Consider the following 22,315-nt stretch of genomic DNA (forward strand, 5'->3'; position numbering starts at 1 on the left):
GAGATATGCTGTAAAAAATAAATAAATAAAAGTAAAATCAGTAACTGGATTTTTGCTAAAAAGGGATACCCTGGCCCGTACGGGGATCGAACCCGCGACCTTGGCGTTATTAGCACCACGCTCTAACCAACTGAGCTAACCGGCCAGCTGGGGCCAGGATGCCGCCACTACGCCTATGAGGGTTCTGCGCCTGCGCTCCCGGGCCGGCTCCCTCCCTCCCCCGCGGCGCTGCCGTCACTCCCCGCGGCCGGGAAAAGCGGAGGCCGGGCTTTCCGGCGGGAGGCAGGCGGCTTCTTCCAGCGAACGGAGTCTTCACGGGAAAATGCAAATTGCCTTCGCTCGGGAGAAAGGTTTCCAACACTGCAACTCACGCTGGTTTTACCTCCCAGAACCCTTGCGGCTGGGAAAGAAACTTGGTGCATCCGGAGCGTTCGCTTTGGCTAAATAAAGCTTAGAAAGTAACAGGAAACCCGAGAAGGGACAAAAGAACCCCCGACTTTCCCACCGCCCGCTAACCACCGCGGCTGGGACCTTGGCATCCCGCCCCCCCCCCCCCCCCCCCTGTACAGACATGCACAGGGTGTCCCCCCAAAAGTATACAGATTTAACAGCTCAAGCTCAATTGATGTTTCTATCTTTTCAGATTTAACCCACAGGCATATATCATTATTCTAAGTGTGTATACATTTTTGGCAAACCGTGTGTGTGTGTGTGTGTGTGTGTGTGTGTGTGTGTAATATATATATAATTCAATATAACCTTGCTTAAGATATCATTTTTAAAAAAATATATTTTATTGATATTTTACAGAGAGGAGGAAGGGAGAGAGAGAGAGAGCTAGAAACATCCATGAGAGAGAAACATCGATCAGCTGCCTCTTGCACACTCCCTACCAGGGATGTGCCCGCAACCATTGTACATGCCCTTGACCGGAATCGAACCCAGGACCCTTCAGTCCACAGACCGACGCTCTACCACTGAGCCAAACCGGTTCCAGCAAGATATCATTTTAATCTTGTTTTTTACTTAGTATTCTATCCTAAGTCTGTCCCTAAATAATTGCAAATGCCATTTTAAACGGTTCTTCCCCCTTTTATACCGTCTGGAAATGTCTTCATTTGCCCTCTGATTAGCTAGCACAGGAGTAAATCCTGGGTGTGCAACCGACAATATTCACTCCGAAGGGCCATGGTCTGCAGGCGGTGGAATAAAGCAGAGAGAACGTGTTGGGGCAGAGTCCAGACACTTGTTGGCTCCTCAAACCTGTGTGTCCCAGGGGCCACGCTCTCTGAGGGGCCCGAGGTCCCCACTCTGGTCTGAATGCTCACAAAGCTGCTCCCAAGCCCGTGTTCCATCAGGTTCCCGCTGCGAGCAGAAAGCCCAAGTCTGGCTCAGCTCAGCAGAACAGATTGAGTAGAAAGGATGTCAGGGTGGGCACCCGGAAGGTGAGAGGCCCCGGCTTAGACAAAAGCCTACTCCGTCAGAAAAAAAAAAAAAAAAAAAAAAGACATTAAGCCGGACAGTGCCGTAAACCCGGGCAACCAGCCGGGAGTAAAATAGGTGACCCAGCCCACTGGGGGTTAGCAATGGCGGGGTCAGAGGAGCGGAGCGCTCGGACTGTGCTCAGGGCCTGTGAAGAAAGCGTGCTGGTCATGGAGGGCTGGGCAGACTCCGGAGACGGCGACACTGGACAGTGTTCTGGAGGACCACGGTGGGTAAGTGTGGACCAAAGCGGGCAGAGCCCTCTGGGCAGAGGGAACTGCTGGTGATGACGGGCATCATCTCCCTGGCTTACCTCTGAATGCCAGAGCACGGCATGGTCTGCAGCAGTACCTGTTTAACAACAGGAGGCAGATGGATGGATGAGCTCATTTAAAAAATCTGACATTTTACAACATAGTCATTTCTCTGTGCAAACTCTACACTTCTGGCCAGGCCCTGATCTGATGGCCACATTTAGCAAAATAATTCATATGTGTTATGCAATATTCGGGACATACTTATACTATATAAACTGGTACTTGTGTATCTAAAATTCAACTTGAACTAGAAGTACTCTGCTTTACTGGGCAACCCTACACCAGAGCAGCAGCCTTTGGAAAGAACCCATCTAAGAGGGGGGGCTGTCCAGCGGGGTCTGGGTGCGGGGGACAAGGTGAGAGAGGAGGCTCACAGAGGCTTTGGTGAGAGGATGGGAAACGGTCTGCTGAGCATTTAGGGTAGGCAGTGTCTTGGGACATCCAAGCTGGAACAGGTCTGGAGGCTCCCAGGGAGGCCTGGGCTAGAGGTGCTCCCAGCCTCGGGGAAGATTGCAGGGAAAGCTGTGGGAGTGCACCAGCTGGTCTGGGGCTGGAGGAGGGGTGATAGCAGAGGGGGTGCACTCATTGGTGAGCCCCATGGAGCACCTGGTCCTCAGAGGGACGGGTGTAGCTAGTGTGGAGGCTGAGGGAGGGAAGTTCAAAGAGGAAGGTCACTGGGTGGATGCCCAGAGGTGCCGTGGGGCTGAGGAGCTGTGGGAGGCAGGCAGACCAGTTGGCAAGTCCCTGCCAAGACCCAGGGACAGGGGTGTCGGGGTCCTGGGATGAGAACAGTCAGCTAAGAGGGCGGCAGATTCCCGACCCATTTTCAGTTCAGGGGAGCTACCACCTGTGGGAAGCGGAGAGAGGAGGGGCCCCCCGGCACCACAGGCTTTGGGCTTCTGTGAAGGACAGCTGGTGCCTTGGGTAAGCAGGGAGCCCAGAGGAGGCAGGGGGAGAGGGGGAAGCCTGCAGCCCGGGCAGGGGGTCCAGGCAGCCGACCTCAGGCCTGAAGCTCAGGAGTGGTCAGTGCTAGGGGAGCAGGTGGTCAGCCCTGCAGAGGGGGCGGGGTGAGGGGGGACTGCCTGCACGGTGCAACCCGGGAGCCAGCACCCAGGAAGCTTTCAGTGAGTGTCTGTGGAGGGGATGTGGAGTGCCCCAGGGGCTGGCCAGTGGGAGCCCTGGAGAGCTGTCCCAGGCGGGAGAGAGTCAGGGACAGAGGCTGAGTGCTCCCAGGGGGGGCCTGGCCAGAGTCAAACCCTGCAGCAGCCCAAGGCCAGGGGAGGCGGCCTGCAGGGCCTGCGCTCAGTTTGGGTCCAGCACGGGGAGGGCGGCGTGCTGAGTGCGGCTCCCACAGGAGCTGGGCCACGGGAAAGAACGGGAAGGAGGGCGAGGAGGCACCTGCCAGCAGAGGCTGGCGAGGAAGGAAGGGTCACGCAGGTGGCAGCTGGACAGCCCGCCATGAGAGTGGGTCGGGGGATCTCAGGTGCCTCCCTCCCTCCTCTGCCTCTTCCCAGTGGAGTAGCCTTGGAAAATCCAAAGGATGGTCTGGAGCTGAGCTCGCGCTGTGCTGTAAACCCCAAATCAAAATGGATTAAACTCACATGAGCTTACAACACACCCAGGACTGGGACGGCTGCTGCCTGGTGAACAGGAAGCCTCCTTCCTCATCCTCCGACCGCCTGGCCCCGGGAGGTCTGCATTCCAGGGCCCAGGAGCCTGGGGGCCGACTCGGGGAGCCCGGAGCCCCGACATCGCTGCCAGTGATGCGCAGAGAGGAAAACGAGGACTCAATTCTACACCAACTCACTTTATTAAAAACTCAGTTCTACTCCAACTCACTTTCGTACAAGCCATCCTGGATCTGCCCTACAGACTGCTCAGTACAATCTCCAAACACTTGGAAGAAAAGCCTGTCAGTGCTCAGCACATGAGCTCCAAAGGAAAACCTCCTTCAGAACCCCGTCACCAGGCCGACCCCATCCCAGGAAGAGCACCCCAGGAACAACAGAACCCGAACGTGCAGGCACCCGGTCAGACATACAGCAGGTGCGAGTCCCCATGGCAAAGATTGACGCCAATTGATGTAAATACAGGCTGTCCCCGAAAACACTATAAAGAGGTGAGGCTGCTGCAGGACAATAAGTCTCCACTCCCTGTAAATACAGGCTGTCCCCCAAAACACTATTTAGAGGTTAGGCTGCTGCTGGACAATGTGTCCCCGCTGCATGCAAATACATGCTGTCCCCCAAAACACTATAAAGAGATGAGGCTGCTGCTGGACAATGTGTCCCCTCTGCATGCAAATACAGGCTGTCCCCCAAAATAGGTACAGAGGTCAGATGGAAACGGACACTCACAGGATGTAAATATAGGTGTCCCCCCAAAAAGGTATACCAAGGTTAGACACATGGTGGAAATTGCACCCCACTGAGTGGAAATATAGTGTCCCCCCAAATGTACACACTTTAACAACCGCTAAAGCACTCAATTGTCACTCCTTTTCAGGTTTAACCGACTTGAAGAAATGGGGGAAGACAGACTAAGATTTGGATGAAGAACATTTCTCCGTGAGGCTTTCTACGGGGACACACACAAGTTAAAGTTTAGGGACCCACGCCCAGCAGGCGAGGAATCCAGGGCAGCTGCTGGAAGAGATGTGCACAAACACCAAACCGAAGGAGCGATTCTTGATGTTTGGACTCCATGGCCGCGGTCGTCTGGTCCAGGCGCTGCTGCTAAGGAAGCAGTGGAACCGCAAACACCGAGAATCGCTGTGTTCGTGTTTCTGCGCATCCTCTGTCCACAGCGGCCCTGGATGCCTGCACTGTGGCCCGGGCGGGACCAGACCCTTCACCCTGTATGTGTCCCCAAAAGAAAGTCCAGAGGATACATCTTTGTTCAAAGCTTAGTCTGGTGTCACCCATCCCGTCAAATCCGTTAACCTGAAAAGGAGTGAAAATGGAGGTATCGGCTATTAAACTGTGTGTACATTTGGGGGGACATGCTGGGTGCATAGTATTTGGGGGACACCCTGTAGTACCATACATTTGGGGAACAGCCTGTACTACATACATTTGGGGGGGCACCTTAAAGCACAGTGGCTGAGGGGCAGGCGCGTGCTGCCATGGTGGGAGCGTGACCCTGGGGCTGGCACAGCGCTGTCTCTAACAGAGGGATGGAAGCAGCAGAAAGCCTTCCTCGTTCCGAAGGCGATCCCGGCCCCTCAGGTGGATGGGAGAGGGGGCCCAGGCGGTCAGAAGGCTGGCCGGGGTTCGTAAGGTTCAGGAGCTGCGGGGCCAGGAGACGAGTCACCACGGCCACGCTCCATCCTCAGACACCGTCTGCCGGGCCCACGCCGCTGTGGGGCTGCCGCCTGCTCGCTGCCGCCTGTTGTTCCCAGGACCCATGTCCTCAGGGGCCGTTGGCGGACAGCCATGTCGGGATCCCTGTATGATCTAGTGGCAGGGAGCCCCCCTCTGTGCTCCTGCCCTGGACCCGTCCCCTCGGAGAGGCTGAGGTCCGCTGGGAAGGGGCCACGGGGCCACTTGCCCTGAGTGTCGGGGCTGGGGCTGGTCCTGGCAGCCGGGGCTGCCCGGTGCTGGGCTGGAGCCGCCGCCTCCTGTGGCCATGGCGGGCTGTGACGGTGGGCAGCAGAAGAACCAGCCTCTCTTCCTTTGGGGGAGCCAGTGAGAAGGACCTCCTGTCCAGGGGTCAGCAGTGGGGCCCAGGCCCTGAAGGAGCTGAAGGAAGAGAGGCAGGGGGTGGCTGGCTGGTTCTCTGCCCCCCAAGGCCTCAGAACCTCCTGAAGGGAGACTCCTGTTTTCACGCCTCTAGCCCGCGGGCCCCAAGCAGCCGGGCCGAGGCCAGGATGAAAAACCTGTTCAGGGAAGCGCCCGCGGGCAGCTGTGCGGGTGGTCGGGCAGCCGCGTGGCGTCCAGCTCTGCCCAGAAACAGGCTCTGGGAGGCGAGCTGCCTCAGGTGCACTGGGTGGGCCTCGGCCTCAGCAGGTCTCAAGCCGGGCTTTACATGCTGCCCCCCTCCAGCAGCTCCCCGGAGGGGCTGGCAGTCCTCCTGCGGGCACAGAGCTGGAGGAGTCCTCCCTCCTCTCCTGGCAGCTGGGCCTGCTGGCCTCCGGTGGTCAGTGGTAGGGAGAGCGTGGTGGTTCTGACCAGGCACCTTGGAAGGTTATCAGGCAACTGGGAGTTTCCTAGAGAGAAGAGAACAGGACAGAAAGGCATGAGTGAGGACAGGAGGGTCCTCGGAGAGCCTTCCCACCCCCCCAGGCGGCCCCTGCGCAGGCCACATGGTCAGCCCCAAAGTTCCCGCTCCTGCTGGGCCTGCTCACAGCCCAGCGTGGCCCCAGCAAACACAGGCCTTGGCCAGGACGCCAGGGCTGGGGCTGGGTCAGCAGAGGCATATGTGCAGACCAGGCTGCCTCCCAGGGGTGCGGGAGGCTCCAGTCAGTATTAGGTGCCCGGGGCCTGGGGCAGAGAAGGACGGTGAGAAATGGGCTGCCACATCCCATGCCAAGGTGGGCGACCACACCGAGGCCTAGAGCAGAGGCACCGGGGCACACGGAGCCCAGGACAAAAGTGGGCCTGTGCCTCACGGCCATGGTCTGAGCGGGAGGCCCTGGCCGCAGACCTGAGCCAAGGCCCCGGGAGGCCGGCCCTCACTTTAACCCTCACTCACAGCACGGGCCCCAAGCAGCTGGGAGAACGTGAAGGATCAACTCACGAGGCTCCACCAAATGTCGGCACAAGGCCAGCCCAGCAAGTCCTGGGCACAGCTGCTGTGTGACGCTGTGTCCTCAGATCCCTGACCCGTGTCCGCTCAGGACCACCGAGACCTGTGGGCCGGGCCCTCACGGGCCAGGACGGCACCCTGAGGACTTGACAACCAAGTCGGTGGCCACCCCAACAGCCGTGGGCTTAAGAAGTCCTCATCTCCGCATGGTGCCTTTACTGCACAAGGAGCTCACCTTGTGTTTTGTGCTTTTCTGCAATCTGTGCATTTAGTCGTGAACAATACTCTTATCAAAGGCAAATAGAACCCTAATTTTAAGACACCATGAGGGAAAAACCCCTAAAAGGCCTCCAGCTACCTCGCACTGGGAGAAGATGTGCTCTCCAAACACAAGTGGCCAATGCACGCGGCTGGAGGTCCAGGAGCAGGAGGACAAGGCTGTTTTGCACAGCGTCCGGCTCCAGGCAGCCCGGGGACTGTGGGCCCGGAACCCCCTCCCTGTCCGGAATGCAGGCCCTCTCCTCATTCTGCCAGGACCTGCCCCCTGCCCCTCAGCTCCTCAAGGTGTACACCCACCATGAGGTCGGAAGCACCTCGTGTTACCACTTGAAATCAGGCATCCAGTGCGTGAACTCACCATGGGGAGAGCGAGGCGGCGATGGACAGACAGCAGCCAAGCCACAGTCACTTAGCGTTTCCCAGTGCGCCTACGGGAGCCCGGCGGAGGCAGGAGCAGGCCGTGGCAGCCCAGGAAGCGGGGCCAGTGCCGGAGTCCAAGTAGATGACACAGAAGTTAGTGGGACACACCGATGGCGGGTCCTTGGCTTTGATGTGGCCTTGTTGTCATGGCGATAGAGGTTTCCATTTGCTACGGGATCTTTTTTTTTTTTTTTTCCATAAGTACTGATTTTCTTTGGGCTTGTTTCTTTGGTGTTTTGTTGTTGATTTTGCCTTTTTTTTTTTTTTAATTTTCAGAAATAAAGGGTATATGGTCAAGACAGGGATAAAGGGGAAGGATAATAAGTCTTCGGGGTCAGAAAAAGGGAGAGGCTAGTTAGGGGGGTGGGGGGGGGAATTTAACAGTTGCAGCAACATATTAGGTTAGACAAAGTCGAGCTGGCCCTGGGAGGCTGGTCTTTGACTTTGTCCTTCTTCCTGCTCCAAAAGGCACTCCTTTGTTGCCCGGTTGCTAAATTGTTAAGCCAAGGGAGGAAAGATAAAAAACACAGAAAATAGCAAATGAATGAACTGAATAATGACCAATAACGCTACGTTCGCTAAATGTACTTGGGCAATCAGAATCCTGTCCGGCCCAGGAGAGATGCCACATTCCCCACGGCCCACCCCGAACCAGGACTCCGTGAGTCACTTGTGCTCTGACTCCACTGAGCCCCCGGAGTGGCGCCTGGAGCCGGTGCTCTGCGGAGCTCCAGAGGAGAACTCTGTGTTGCTGGAGGAGACGACGCGTTAGACCACTTTCCAATGTCACCGGGTGACGTTATTAAACAAGCTGTTTATCGATTTAGGGCTCGGCTTTTCTTACTCCTCCATGTTTTGGTCCAATGTGTTTTTATTGATTGTCAGAGAGGGGGAGGGAGAGGGAGATAGAAACATCAATGATGAGAAAGATGGATCGACTGTCTTCTGCACGCCCCGTACTGGGGATGGAGCCCGCATCCCGGGCCTGCGCCCTGACCGGGAATCAGAGGGTGCTCTCCTGGTTCATGGGACGATGCTCAACCAACGCAGCCTCACCAGCTGGGCTTACTCATCCATTTTAGAGACAGGCTCCCTGACAACTTGGCTCACACACAACCAACTCCTGCTCCTCCGCAAAGACCTTGGGACACTTGGGGCATGTTTCCGGTCTGCTGCATGCAATGACGTAGTCCACCCGAACTACTCAGTCATAATACTTCTTTTTAAAAAGTCCTCACGGGAGGGTATAGTTTTCATTGATCTTTAGAGAGAGAGTGGAAGGGAGGACATAGGTGGACGGAGGGAGAGAGAGAGAGGGAAACATGGATGTGAGAGAGATACATCCACTGGTTGCCTCTCTCACAAACCCCAACCGTGGTTGTGGATCAATTCTGCAACCGAGGTATGTGCGCCAGACTGGAAAGCAAAGTTGTGCCCCTTTGGTCCTGTGATGCTATCAGCACTGAGCCACACGGGCAGGGCTCACTCAGGATTCTTTTTATTTTTTTACAATTTTATTTTAAAAATATATTTTCCTGCTGTAACCGGTTTGGCTCAGTGGTAGAGCATTGGTCTGCGCACTGAAAGGTCCCGGGTTCGAGTCCGGTCAAGGGCATGTATTATATGTACCTGGGTTGCAGGCACAGCCCCAGTGCGGGGTGTGCAGAAGGCGGCTGATCGGTGACTCTCTCTCATCGATGTTTCTAACTCTCTATCCCTCTCTCTTCTTCTCTACAAAAAAATCAATAAAATATACTTTTAAAAAAGAAAAGAAAAACGAAAATGTCTACCTCTATTTCATACCCAAACACCCTCAAAACCAAGGATCATCGCAGTTTAGATCCTGACACATCCTCTCCTCTAGGTTTGCCCTTCACAACCTTCAAATCATAGTCTCATGAGAGCAGGCAAGTGGTCTGACTTCCTCAACTCGTCATGTACATGGATGAAGAGAAGGGATTTCTCCCAGTTCTCACTGAGGATTCAAGTGCAGGGCTGCACCCCTGTTATTTCTGCCCCCACAGCACCACCTGCTGGCCACAGCTCACACCAAAGGAGAAGGGACCCACTCTTCAGTGCTGGTGCCCCAAGATGGTGTAGCATCTTCAGGGACCAAAGCAGCTGGGAGTGCAGGCCCTGCTCACAGTGGTGAAGAGCTCGGGCCCGGAATCTGTCAGGCCCGGTTTGGAACCCAGCTCCAACACTTGTCCTCTGGGCCAGTGCTTACCCTTGTCAAGCCTCTCCTTCCCGGCTCTGAACAGGGGCCAGGAAGCATGCCCAGCTCACCCTGCAGTTAGACTCAAGGAGACGGGTTAGGCGGGTCACCTACAGAAAGGCCGCTGAGCCCAGAAAGCACCATCGCGCGGCTGCGGTTACTAACATCAACCACAGACCTGCTCACTCATGGATCCAACCACGGCTGGATCTGTCAAGCAGTTCTTTCTCAGAAAGTGTTGCTAACTCAATTAGGCTGATTATAGCTCACTAATCAACTTAGCCAATCCCAGGAGTTGACGTAGTACATGTCAAAGAGTTTGAAGGGCCAATATGAAAACCTGAGGCTACAGAACCGTCTGGATAAAACAATGTCAATAAGTCAATAAGCTTCATGATCATTTACCTGCACGTGAGGGTTTCACCCAATTCGCCTCCTGAGAGGCTGGGAATGCAAGCACCAGTCCCCAGACAGTGGGTCCGGGAGAGAACACTTCATGGCTGCATCTCGAGCCAAACGGCAGGACCTGAAGTGGTGACGGCCCCCCGGAACGGCTGGTGCGCCAGTCACGCTCACACGGCGGCTTGTCCCAGGCCCTGGGTCCTGTCGGGTCCTGTAATGCCAGCCCCTGGGAGCGCACGAGTCTCAGGCCTGGCCCGTCTTCAGAAAGTCCTAGTGTCCTTCAGCAAATTGCACTTTCACAGGGCGCACGTTTGGCGGGTTTACAGGTGAACTAGAGGCCCGGTGCAGAAAATTCGTGCACATGGGGCAGGGTGTCCCCCAGCCCAGCCTACACCCTCTCCAATCTGAAGATGTTCGATTGCCTAACGGGATCAGGCCTAAATGGGCAGTCGGACATCCTTCTCACAATCCAGGATTGCTGGCTCCCAACTGCTTGCCTGCCTTCCTTCCTGATTGCCCCCAACTGCTTCTGCCTGCCAGCCTGATCACCCCCTAACCACTCCCCTGTGAGCCGGATTGATGCCTAACGCTCACAACTACTTTCCCCTGCAGGCTTAGGTCCCCGCCACCCAACTGCCCTTTCCTCCAGTCGCCCCACAATTTCCCTCCTCTGCTGCCTGGTCATGCCTAACTGCCCTCTCCTACAGTCTTCAATGCCCGCAACGGCCCTCCCTTGCAGACCTGGTCCCTCCCAACTGCCCTCCCCTGCTGGCCATCTTGTTGTGGCCATCTTGTGTCCACATGAGGTCAGTCATCTTTGACCACAATGGGGCAGCCATTTTGAATGTTGGCATGACAGTCAATTTTCATATTATTCATTTATTAGATAAGAGGATTAGATAGGATGGAGGGCTGGTGAACGGGTGGGGGCCGGCTGGTTTGCCCTGAAGGGTGCCTCGGACCAGGGTGGTGGTTCCCTTGAGGTGTGAGGTGGCCTGGGCCAGGGGCCTTTTGTGGTTTGCACGCAGGCCGCGCCCCCTATCAACCCAAGAGGAGGTCCTGGTATCTGCGATTCATTCATCCTCTATAATTGAAACTTTGTAGCCTTGAGCAGAGCCAAGCCTCCTGCTCACTCTGTGGCTGCAACCATTTTTTGCTGGAATTTATGCATCTTCTATAATTGAAACTTTGTAGGCATTAGCAGAAGCCAAGGCAGACCATGGCAGGCAGAAAGCTTGATTTCCTCCATTGCCGGAGAAACCCAAGCCTTCTGCTCTCTCTGTGGCCGCAGCCACCTTGGTTGGGTTAATTTGCATACTCAATCCTGATAGGATGGTGGGCATGGCTTGTTGGTGTGGCAGAGATATATCAATTTGCATATAACTCTTTAATTAGATAGAATAACCAATAAAATAATATTTCCAAGTGAATTTGACAACTAATTTAAGCCACCACATTTAAGGCGATGGCTCTCTTTGGTGGGTTGTAAGATGAACAACACCCCCACCCCCACCCCCACATACACACCACCACCACCACCACCACGCCTCACTTCTCTGAAACCAGGATGCAGTCGGGGCATCTCACAGTCACTGTCAGCAAGCTGGCAATGCTGACAAAACCGTCACTGCCACCACCCATTCATTTTCTTTTTATGAGCACGAAATGGGGCAGCTCACAGCTGCCAGCCTCTTAGGTCCAGGAAACGAAAGCAGCACATGCAGCTAGAAAACCCCTGGCACCTCTGGATCATGCCCGCCACAGTCCTAAATGCGCGCCCCCTGGTGGGAGGATTCAGGGCCGGGTCAGGAGGAAGGAGAACCCCACCTGCTTTTAGAGGCCCGGGAAGAGCAGAGCCTGAGCCTTGCTGAAGACCCGGCAGATGTCCATGACGTGTTACATGCGTGGGATCTCCCTACAGAAATGGCTAATCCGAGGCCTGGCACAGACCAGGAAGCCCACAAACATACTCTCCTGAGCTTGTCTCTGCGGTAACTGTCGGGAGATCCGCTCTGGATACTCGAGGACCCACCACAGTGTGCGTGATGGATGGGGAGGCTTCTCATGCTGAAGGTACTAAATGGTTCTGGGACGAAACCACCACAAGAGACGGGGGTTCACATTCTCTACTTGGGTGTCCACACACGTAAGGGGCCCGACGTGGGTGGGTGTGTGCGGAGCACCCCTTTCAGACTCCAAGCACACGTGTGCACACCCAGCTGGCTCCTCGATGCTTCTGCCCTGCCCACGAGGGAGGCCTGCCATCCTCCCCTTCACAGCCCTCCTGCAGCCAGGCCAGCGCCTCCTACCTTTTGGCAGGGGCTCACTGCCGGTGTCTCTGTCTTCCAGCCGGCCCGAGCCGGCTGGGGTGGCCTCCGGGGACCCGGGAGCGCTCTCTGCGGGTGACTTGGCTTGTCCTCTTGAGCCGTGTCTCTGGCGTTGGAAGAATCTGAGGAACGCTCTTAGTCGACTCCTGCGCTGTTTCCTATTAGAAGCAGAGGTTCAGGACATGCAAACCCTCGCTGCCCCTTCAACCGGGAACGTGGCCGTTAACTGGGGCTTCAGCACCAGGTTCCCACGAACGTGTCACCAGCACCATGACCATCGCATGTGGCCTCAGGGCATGGGACACATTTGCAGTTCATTGGCACAGACCCAGGGAGGGGAGAAGTGTTCCCGGTGGCAGGAACCACACTGGCCTCTCTCTCGGGAACCAGAACTTCACATGCGGCCTCCACTCTGGGTCCCTGGGAGGCACCGGAACAGGTGCCGTGCTCATCTAGCTGTGCTGGCAATTGTGCATCCAAGGGCCATTTCCATAAGAGCAGGACCTCCTCATTTCCGGCCAGAGCTAATAGTACGTGGGACAGGCGGGCAGACTTTGCCCCTTCCCGGCAGTGAGGAATTGGGGTGAGGGGGCAAGAGGGCAGGCCCAGTGGGCCATTTGGATGAAAAAGAGTGAACACTGACCAGCGTGCCGCAGGGGTTAGAGCACTGGCCTGAGCACCCAAGGGTCCAGGGTTTGATTCTGGGTCAAGGGCATGTACCTGGGTTACAGATTTATCCCTGGGCCCAGTGGGGGGGTGTGGGCTGGCAACCATTCAATGTGTCTCTCTCATATTGAGGTCTCTCTCTCTCTTTCCCACCCCCAGGTGATGTTTAAAAAAACTTAAAATAGCCCTAGCCAGTTGGGCTCAGAGGATAGAGTGATGGTCTCTGGACTGAAGGGTCCTGGGTTCCATTCTGGTCAAGGTTCACATGCCCGGGTTTCGGGCTTAATTCCCCATGTAGGACGTGCAGGAGGCAGCCAATTAATGATTCGCTCTCATCATTGGTGTGTCTCTCTCCCTTCCTCTCTGAAAACAATAAAAATGTTTTTCCAAATATATAGACTAGAGGCTCAGTGCACCAATTGGTGCATGGGTGGGGTTTGGCCGGCCCAACCCGATACTGGGCCCCATCTGGCCTGGCCTGCCTGGAGGAGGGACCATAGGCTGTTGGCTGGCTGTCCCCATTCCCTGGTCAAACTCCCAGTGAGTGCACAAGTTGCATATTAGCCTGTTATTATAGAGAATAAATAAAATGAAATAAAAATAAATAAATGGAAGCAGTGAACTTAAAGGGTAATCATTGCAGCTAACTTCAAATGGCATTCTCATGTCACAAGAAGAACCGCATCTGGTTCAATCCCGGCTCTGCAGCAGAGCAGCACTGTGCTTCCTCAGCTCCCTCCCTTTCCCCACTGATGCCTTGATGTGCTATCCACTCCAGGGCCGGGCAGAGGCTGGGAAATGCTGAGCTTCTGGGATGTCCACAGGAGGCCTTGCGGGATTCATGGTGATTTGACCCCAAGGCTGGGCTGGGGCAGGACAACCTGAAGGCCCAGCTCTTGGGGCTCAGGCTCGGGCCCAGCTGCATTCGCCATGCCCCCGATGGCGGGACAGAAAGAAACTCCATTCTTTCAGAGCTGGGAGGGACGTTAGCACAGGGGACCTGCCACGGAAGGGAAGGTGGAGGCCCACCAAACAGGCCCCTGCTCCAGGTGGCTTTTCCCACTCCTGACAGGGCAGCTCTCTGTTCTGAGTTTAAGTTACCGCCGCTGAGAACAACTCACATCTCAGCAGCAGGTTCCTTGGCCTCTTTTGCTTCTTTCGTTAAGTCTTCGTCCTCCTCCTCCTCTGCATTTCCTGGAGGCACTGGTTTCAGTGAGCCTCTGTAAACAGCGGAGAAAGAGAAAACAATTTGATTTATTTTTATTTATTTTTTCAAAATATATGTATTGATTTTTGTTTACAGAGAGGAAGAGAGGGATAGAGAGTTAGAGTCATTGATGAGTCATCGATCAGCCTCGTCTTGCACACCCACTACTGGAGATGTGCTTGCAACAGAGGTACATGCCCTTGACCATAATCGAACCAGGGATCTTTCAGTCCAAAGGCCCATGCTCTATCCAGTGAGCCAAATCGGTTTCGGCAACATTTTGATGTTAAGTAAAATGTGTATATTGACTAATGAGCACAGGCTGGGACCTGGCCCAGAATGGCCGGCATTTCCCTGGGACTCAGACATCACGGAGCTCATGACTGTCATGCTCACCACGTTTAAATACGGGGATGGAAGCAAGTGGCGTGGGCCCACCGACCTGGCCCCTGCCCCAGATGGCTTTCCCCACTCGTGACAGGGCAGCTCTCTGTTCTGAGTTTAAGTTACCGCCGCTGAGAACAACTCACATCTCGGCAGCAGGTTCCTTGGCCTCTTTGGCTTCTTTCGTTAAGTCTTTGTCCTCCTCCTCCTCCTCATTTCCTGGAGGCACTGGTTTCAGTGAGCCTCTGTAAACAGCGGAGAAAGAAAAAACAATTTGATTTATTTTCATTTATTTTTTCAAATTATATTTCTTGATTTTTTACAGAGAGGAAGAGAGGGATAGAGAGTTAGAGACATCGATGAGAGAGTCATCGATCAGCCTCGTCTTGCACACCCACTACTGGAGATGTGCCTGCAACCGAGGTACATGCCCTTGACAGTAATCAAACCAGGGACCTTTCAATCCACAGGCCCATGCTCTATCCACTGAGCCAAATCGGTTTTGGCAACATTTTGATGTTAAATAAAATGTGTATATTGACTAATGAGCACAGGCTAGGACCCGGCCCAGAATGGCCGGCATTTCCCTGGGACTCAGACATCACGGAGCTCATGACTGTCATGCTTACCACGTTTAAATACGGGGATGGAAGCAAGTGGCGTGGGCCCACCGACCTGGCCCCTGCTCCAGGTGGCTTTCCCCACTCGTGACAGGGCAGCCCTCTGTTCTGAGTTTAAGTTACCGCCGCTGAGAACAACTCACATCTCGGCAGCAGTTTCCTTGGCCTCTTTGGCTTCTTTCGTTAAGTCTTTGTCCTCCTCCTCCTCCTCATTTCCTGGAGGCACTGGTTTCAGTGAGCCTCTGTAAACAGCGGAGAAAGAAAAAACAATTTGATTTATTTTCATTTATTTTTTTAAATTATATTTCTTGATTTTTTACAGAGAGGAAGAGAGGGATAGAGAGTTAGAGACATCGATGAGAGAGTCATCGATCAGCCTCGTCTTGCACACCCACTACTGGAGATGTGCCTGCAACAGAGGTATATGCCCTTGACAGTAATCAAACCAGGGACCTTTCAGTCCACAGGCCCAGCTCTATCCACTGAGCCAAATCGGTTTCGGCAACATTTTGATGTTAAATAAAATGTGTATATTGACCAATGAGCACAGGCTGGGACCTGGCCCAGAATGGCCGGCATTTCCCTGGGACTCAGACATCACGGAGCTCATGACTGTCATGCTCGCCACGTTTAAATACGGGGATGGAAGCAAGTGGCGTGGGCCCACCGACCTGGCCCCTGCTCCAGGTGGCTTTCCCCACTCCTGACAGGGCAGCTCTCTGTTCTGAGTTTAAGTTACCGTCGCTGAGAACAACTCACATCTCGGCAGCAGGTTCCTTGGCCTCTTCTGCTTCTTTCGTTAAGTCTTCGTCCTCCTCCTCCTCCACATTTCCTGTAGGCACCTTCTTCAATGAGCCTCTGTAAACAGCAGAGAAAGAGAAAACGATCTGGTTTTACATAAAATGTGTAAACTGACTTATCGGCCCTGGCTGGGACCTGGCCCACAAGGGCCGGCATTTCCCTGGGACTTAGACATCACTGAGCTCATGACGGTCATACTCGCCACGTGGGAATACGGGGATGGTAGGAAGTGGCGTGGGCCCACCAACCTGGCCTCTGCTCCAGGTGGCTTTCCCCTCTCGTGACAGGGTACCTTTCTGTTACGTGTCTATGTTACTGCCGCTCAGAACAACTCACGTCCCGGACCGTCATGCTGGCCACGTGGGGATATGGAGATGGAAGCATGTGGCGTGGGCCTGGGAACCTAACACGCGAGGAGACCTGCTAAAGCCCCACGGATCAGGCTGGACCTCATCTCAAGAGAGCAAGGCTCGAACAATGTGAAACTCAGGATCACAAATCCATGGGCTTTGAGAACTCACATGCTGGTTTCATTGCTGGAATATGAGTCGCCCGGATTGAGGCAGCAGCTTAGGCTCCTTTGGCCAAAAGGCTGCTCAGGTGCCTCCTAATCCGGGGCTTTTCTGAGGGCTACTCATAAAGTAGGCAGAGTGAGAAGTGATGACTCACAAACCGCTGCCTAGGCCCACCGAACCCGCTGGGTTCCCAGCGCCCTTGGCTCAGCATCTGCTCTTCCAGTCTGTGTTCTTGTCCTCCCACAGTCGTGCCCCTCGGCCTTATGCTAGAGCGCTTCCCTGTCTGCTTTGACCGACCCCCACCACTAGGCACACAATCTCACGGAGCTCAGGCCCCGAAACCCTCCCTGGGCTGGAGGACTCCCCCCGGAGCAGCTCAGGAAGCCAGCCAACTCCCTGGCCTCCTGCAGACACTGTCTAATGCGAACCATCACCACATCATCCCCTGGGTACCAAAGCCCGACGCTTCCAGTTGGCACCTGCCCAACCTCCGCTGGTCATTTGTACCCACTGCGTTACAGAGAGCCAACTCAGGCCACAGTCATTTCTGCCCCAAACTACAATGTGGCTTTCCAGGTAAGCCATCCTGAGTGGGTGGCTAGCAGGCTGGAGCTGAGCAGAAGAATCCGGGAGAAGGGTGAAGCAGCACCCTGACCCCGGGGTGCTGGGACAGGACCCTGTGGTCACTGTGACCTTGTCCCTGTCCCTCAGGGCCAGCCATACCCCACCACAAGGAAGGACAGTCCAGCAGCACTAGGACCGAGGGGTGAAGGCCACCCTGGGCCCACCAGATGCCTCTCGGGTTACTTGACTTCCAACCACAAGGTTTCCAGCACCAAGCCGCTCCCTCCTGCCTCATTTCAGGCAGCTCCCTTGGCCTCTAGAACAGCCTCCCATAAACACTCACTCCTAGTGAATCCCACTCCTTAGCGAGGTATGGACGCCTTCCACATCTCAGTGCTCCCTGCTCCGGCTTTCCCTGCTGCCACTGCGTGCGCCTTCCCTGCACCCAGACCACCCCTGAGCCATCTTCACGCTCCCCCCACGTCCCGCCCCACTGGCTGGCCCTGGCTCCATCCGGGTCAGCAGCAGAACCCCGATGCTCACCACCACGCTTCCTTCTACACCTCCATGGAGTTCCTCACCATCTGTCTGCTGTGCACACACTGCTCACATCCCATCACCCCTGCTGGTGCGTGGCCACAGGGTCACAGGTCCTGTGCCCCTCGTAGTGTCTATGCCACAGTCAGGTCCGTGTCATGTCCGCAGAGGGAGGACAATCACAGAGCACCAACAAACCCCCCTCCAGATCATTCGGGGGAAGTCAGACACAGAAAGGGCTCATCCCTTGATCCTGGATCTCTCCCCTAGGTACCTCTCTTCACCTCTCATATTTTTTAAACGGAGCTTAACTCAAAAGCAGAGGAAGAAGGGGCTGGCAGTGGGCCATGTCTTGGAAGCCAGCAAAATGCAACCACCCCTCCTTGCAGAAATCTAGACCATTCCTGGGAAAGGAGAGGCGAGGGCTCTGGGAAGATGGTGTCCCCTTGCCCTGCCCTGGGGACGCCAGTGCGCCAGGGGGCTCTCTGTCCTGAATGTGGAGGCTGGGCGTGGAGCGGGAAGCCCGGAGCCGTGGGGACAGGCGTCGATCACCCCACCCCCTTACTTATTCTGAGGCCAGGTCCCCGCATGTTCTTCCAGGAGAGTCTTGCTCAGCTGTTTCACCGCATCAATTTCGCCCCACAATTGCCTTCTTCCCTCTTCCAAATCCTTAGTCAAGTGGGTGAGGGACTGAAACAGAGATCAACAATGTGTCCCCCACCACGGCCCTTGTGGCTCCACTGCTGGGAAACTGCTCCCAGAGAAGAAAGGCCACGTTCATAAGAGGGCCCTTTCGGTAGGAGCCACACCCGTCGGCAGGACCAACACAGCCAATGACCTGGGGAGGACAAGTGCACCGGCCAATTGGGCGGCCACTGCCCACGTGTGGCCGCTGAGCACTGAAACGCAGCCAGTCTGAGCTGAGAGGCGCCTAAATGCAAAATGTACAGCAGATTCTGGGGACTTCACAGCCATTTTCAAAAGAAACGTAAACTATCTCATTAATGAGCTGCCCGGCAGGTATGGATCAGTGGGTGGAGTGGCCTCCCAGCACCAGGATGCCACTGGTGAGATGCCTATTCAAGCAACACGCCCAGGAGGAGCTGTCGATCTCCAGGAGGGGGCGTGCAGAGGAAGCCATCACAGAAATTCTCTCATCACTGAGAATCCAAGATGGCTGTTCGGGTAGACACCTAACCGCAGCAGCACACAACAATTTCAATGGAATACAACTAAAATGTAGAGTGGACATCGCCCAGAGCTACAGGTAGTCGACTGACTGAAAATTCTACAACAAGGAAAGAGAAAACCAGAAGGAAAATCAGAGGAGCTGAAAAAAAGCCGAAGGTACGGAGGCATGCTGCGCCCTCGCACGCACGCGCGCGGAGAGGTCGCAGCCGGAAAGGAGGAGAGGGCTGGGTGCTGCCCAGCGTTCCCTAGCAGGAAGGAAATAAAACCCCCAGCCTGGGCTGAACCCTGGAACCGGCAGCGCTGAGCCCCAAGTTATGGGCCAGACCCTGGGGACCCAGGCTCGAGCAGGGGGAGATGGGGCTGTGAGGCGGAATTCCAGGGGAGTGGCGAAAAGCGGAGCCCCCAGAGTCGTGCGTACTGCGCGCAGAGGACAGTCTGTTGACTCTGATCCTAGACTCCCCTAGTGGGAAAGAGAAAAAAAAGCTCCAGACTGGAGGAATGCGACAGGGAGCAGGAGCCCCTCCCTGACACCGGCCAGCCGGGCGCTGGCAGGGAGCTGGGCGACGGGGCCCCCAGGGGGGGGGTGCCCCTGAGCCTTCGACCTCTGAGCACGGGCTATGGAGCCAAGGCCTTGGGCTGCTTCCTGGGCGGTGCCAACCCACGCAACAGGCTGGAGCAGCGCGGGAGCCCGCGGAGAACAAAGGGGTGCCACAGGCCAACCTGCTGAGCTCCCAGGACAAGGAGGAAGAAACCAAAGAAGTTCTCAATGTGAAGAAATCAAGTAAGAGCAAAAGATAGTAAAATTACTTAAGAAAGAATACAAAGAAGATCTTGAAAAATCAAAGACTAAGTCAGAACTCAACTCACCAGCCAACATTGCAACATATATGCGTTTAAAAAAAAAAAAAAAAAAAAAAAGGACAGAATGTTGGAACAGCAGCGGCCAGGCCTAGAGTGCCCAGGCACAAGGCAGTGGCAACTGGGCCTGGAGCAGCAATGGCCAGGCCCCAGAGCAGCAGCAGCCAGAACCAGAGCAACAACAGCCAGCACTGGAGCAGCCAGACCTGGGGCAGTGGCAGCCAGGCCTGAGGCGGAGGCAAGCAAGCCCAGGGTGGCCAGTCCAGGAACACCCAGACCCGGAATGGCCGGGCCAGGAGAAGCCGGGCCCAGAGCAGCCGGGCTGGGAGCGGCCAAACTCGGAGCGGCTTGGCCCGCGGAAGCTGGGCCCAGAGCAGCCGGGTCGGGTGCGGCCAGGCCCGGAGCAGCAGCTGCCAGGCTGGGAGCGGCCAGGCCCGGAGAAGCCGGGTCTGGTGCGGCCAGGCCCGGAGCAGTGGTTGTTAGGCTGGGAGCGGCCAGGCCCGGAGCAGCCGGGTCTGGTGTGGCCAGGCCCGGAGCAGCAGCTGCCAGGCTGGGAGCAGCCAGGCCCGGAGCAGCCGGGACTGTTGCGGCCAGGCCTGAAGCAGCGGTTGCCAGGCTGGGAGCGGCCAGGCCTGGAGCAGCGGTTGCCAGGCTGGGAGCGGCCAGGCCCGGAAGAGCCGGGTCAGGTGCGGCCAGGCCTGAAGCAGCGGCTGCCAGGCTGGGAGCAGCCAGGCCTGGAGCAGCCGGGTCTGGTGTGGCCAGGCCCAGAGCAGCAGCTGCCAGGCTGGGAGCAGCCAGGCCTGGAGCAGCCGGGTCTGGTGTGGTGAGGCCCGAAGCAGCGGTTGCCAGGCTGGGAGCGGCCAGGCCCGGAGCAGCCGGGTCTGGAGTGGTCATGCCCGGAGCAGCAGCTGCCAGGCTGGGAGCGGCCAGGCCCGGAGCAGCCGGGTCGGGTGCGGCCAGGCCCGGAGCGGCCGGGTCGGGTGCTGCCAGGCCCAGAGCAGCAGCAGCCAAGTCCAGAGCAACTGGGTCAGGAGCGGCAGTGACCAGACCCGGAGCTGCTGGTTGTGGAACGAACCAGAGCAACAGAGGCCAGGCCCTGAGCAGCCAGGTCCGGAACAGCTCGCTCCTCGCCTGCCCCTGCCCACGGCTGCCTCTCAGACATGGCTGGAAACTTTTGTGGGAACTTGAGGGTCTGCTGAATCAAGAGATGAAGGCTTAGATCTGGATGTGTTGAGTAAGTATAGGGCTGGGGTGTTGATCTGTGAGTGCCTTGGGTGGGGCCTGGATGAGGCTGGTTGACCTATTTGGAAATGTCTTTTGTGTGAAATGTATCATTGGGCAAGTGGAGGTATTATTGATATGAGAAAATGCTAAGTAACTGATTTACTATCTGAAAAGGGATTTACTATCGGGGAAAGGGAGGGAGGAAGAGACTGAACATAAACTGCACGTATGGATGAGGACAATGTGGGATGGGGAGGGGGCGTAGGGTGGGGTGGGAACCTGGTGAAGGGGGGAAGAAATGAGGAACCTTTGTAATAATATGAACAATAAAGATTGATTTAAATAAAAAAAGAAAAAAAGAAAAGAAATTCTCTCATCACTGATGTTTCCATCCTCTCGCCCTCTCCCTTCCTCTCTCTGACATCAATAAAACAAATGACGGGGTGGATAGGAATTTCGGCCTGAGGTGGGAGGGGCAGGAAAGCCAAAGTTGTGGCTTCAATCAAACGGAGTCCAGACCCTCTGCCTCAGAGGTCTGAGGATGTGCCCCCCAGCTCACAAACGCATCGAGAGAATTCAATGCGATGACACGGGAGCACAGAGCACAGAGCTCAGCCCAGAGGACAGAGAAAACGGCACTTGGCTATTTCCATGCACCGCCCCGACCCTGCAAAAGCAAAGGTCAGGCCCTAATCAGTTTAGTGCAGTGGATAGAGCATCGGACCTCGTACTAAAGGGCCCTGGGTTCATTTCCGGTCAAGGGCATATGCCTAGGTTGTGGGCGGTATCCCCTGCGGGGGTGGTGTAGAAGGCAGCTGAATGATGCTTCCCTGTAATCATTGATGTTTCTATCTCTTTCTTCCTCTTCCTTGTTCTCTCTCAAATTAAAAAATATATATATATGTGCTTAAAAAAAGAAAACAGCAAAGGTCCGCTGAAAAGTCTTTTCTGACATATCCCCACCAGCCAAGGTGCTTGTGCCCGTTAAACGCCTCTGGCTGCCTCCCGGCCTCTGGGTGACATTCACACACAGTTTGGGCACAGACGCCAATGAGGACGCATGCGGACCTGGCTGGCCCCCGGCTGTCAGCGCAGGGCTCAGGCCCGGTGTCCTGAGGCCCACCAACCCCAGTTCTCACCTCGCACTGGGCACTGAGCTGTGGCAGACTGATTTCCTTAGAGCGCTGCTCCTCCATCATCTTGTAGTACATGTTCTGAAAGATCTGAAAATTCTCCCGCTCGTTCTCTAAGGAGGCCTGCAGATCCTCGATCTTGGTAAGCAGCTCCTCCTGCCCCGCCTGCAGCTGCTCGGTCCAGGAGGTCAGTCTGCGGGTGGAGAGCCACAGGGCCCAGGGCTGAGGAGCACTCTCAGCCTCCATCCCAGGGGTGTGCCTCCATCACACCCACCACCCCTCTGGGCCGCAGGGTGTCCCCTGAAAATGAGGGCTGAGCACTGTCAGTGCTTCTCCAACTGTGTCCGCTGGGGTTCTATGTGGCCACCCAGTTGCCTCCTGTGGGCTGGGGACACAGGACAGGCAGGCTCGGACACTTCAACACAGC

General features: G+C 55.8%; 1 protein-coding gene across 1 annotated transcript in view; it reads right to left on the minus strand.

Moving 5' to 3' along the window:
* Window positions 1-6,943: 6,943 nt before the first annotated feature.
* The window catches only part of LOC311628946 (uncharacterized protein), a 59,413-nt gene continuing 44,041 nt past the window's right edge, over window positions 6,944-22,315 (minus strand). The window contains exons 18-21 of the mRNA XM_084896574.1: window positions 15,209-15,307; window positions 13,976-14,074; window positions 12,171-12,346; window positions 6,944-7,734 (exon numbers count right to left, since the gene is read on the minus strand). Coding sequence (XP_084752700.1) covers window positions 7,622-7,734; window positions 12,171-12,346; window positions 13,976-14,074; window positions 15,209-15,307 — 487 coding nt within the window. The 3' untranslated portion in view covers window positions 6,944-7,621. The remainder of the gene's footprint in view (window positions 7,735-12,170; window positions 12,347-13,975; window positions 14,075-15,208; window positions 15,308-22,315) is intronic.

Source organism: Pipistrellus hanaki, assembly GCF_964339955.1.
Source record: "Pipistrellus hanaki genome assembly, chromosome: 1".
Taxonomy (NCBI): Eukaryota; Metazoa; Chordata; class Mammalia; order Chiroptera; family Vespertilionidae; genus Pipistrellus; species Pipistrellus hanaki.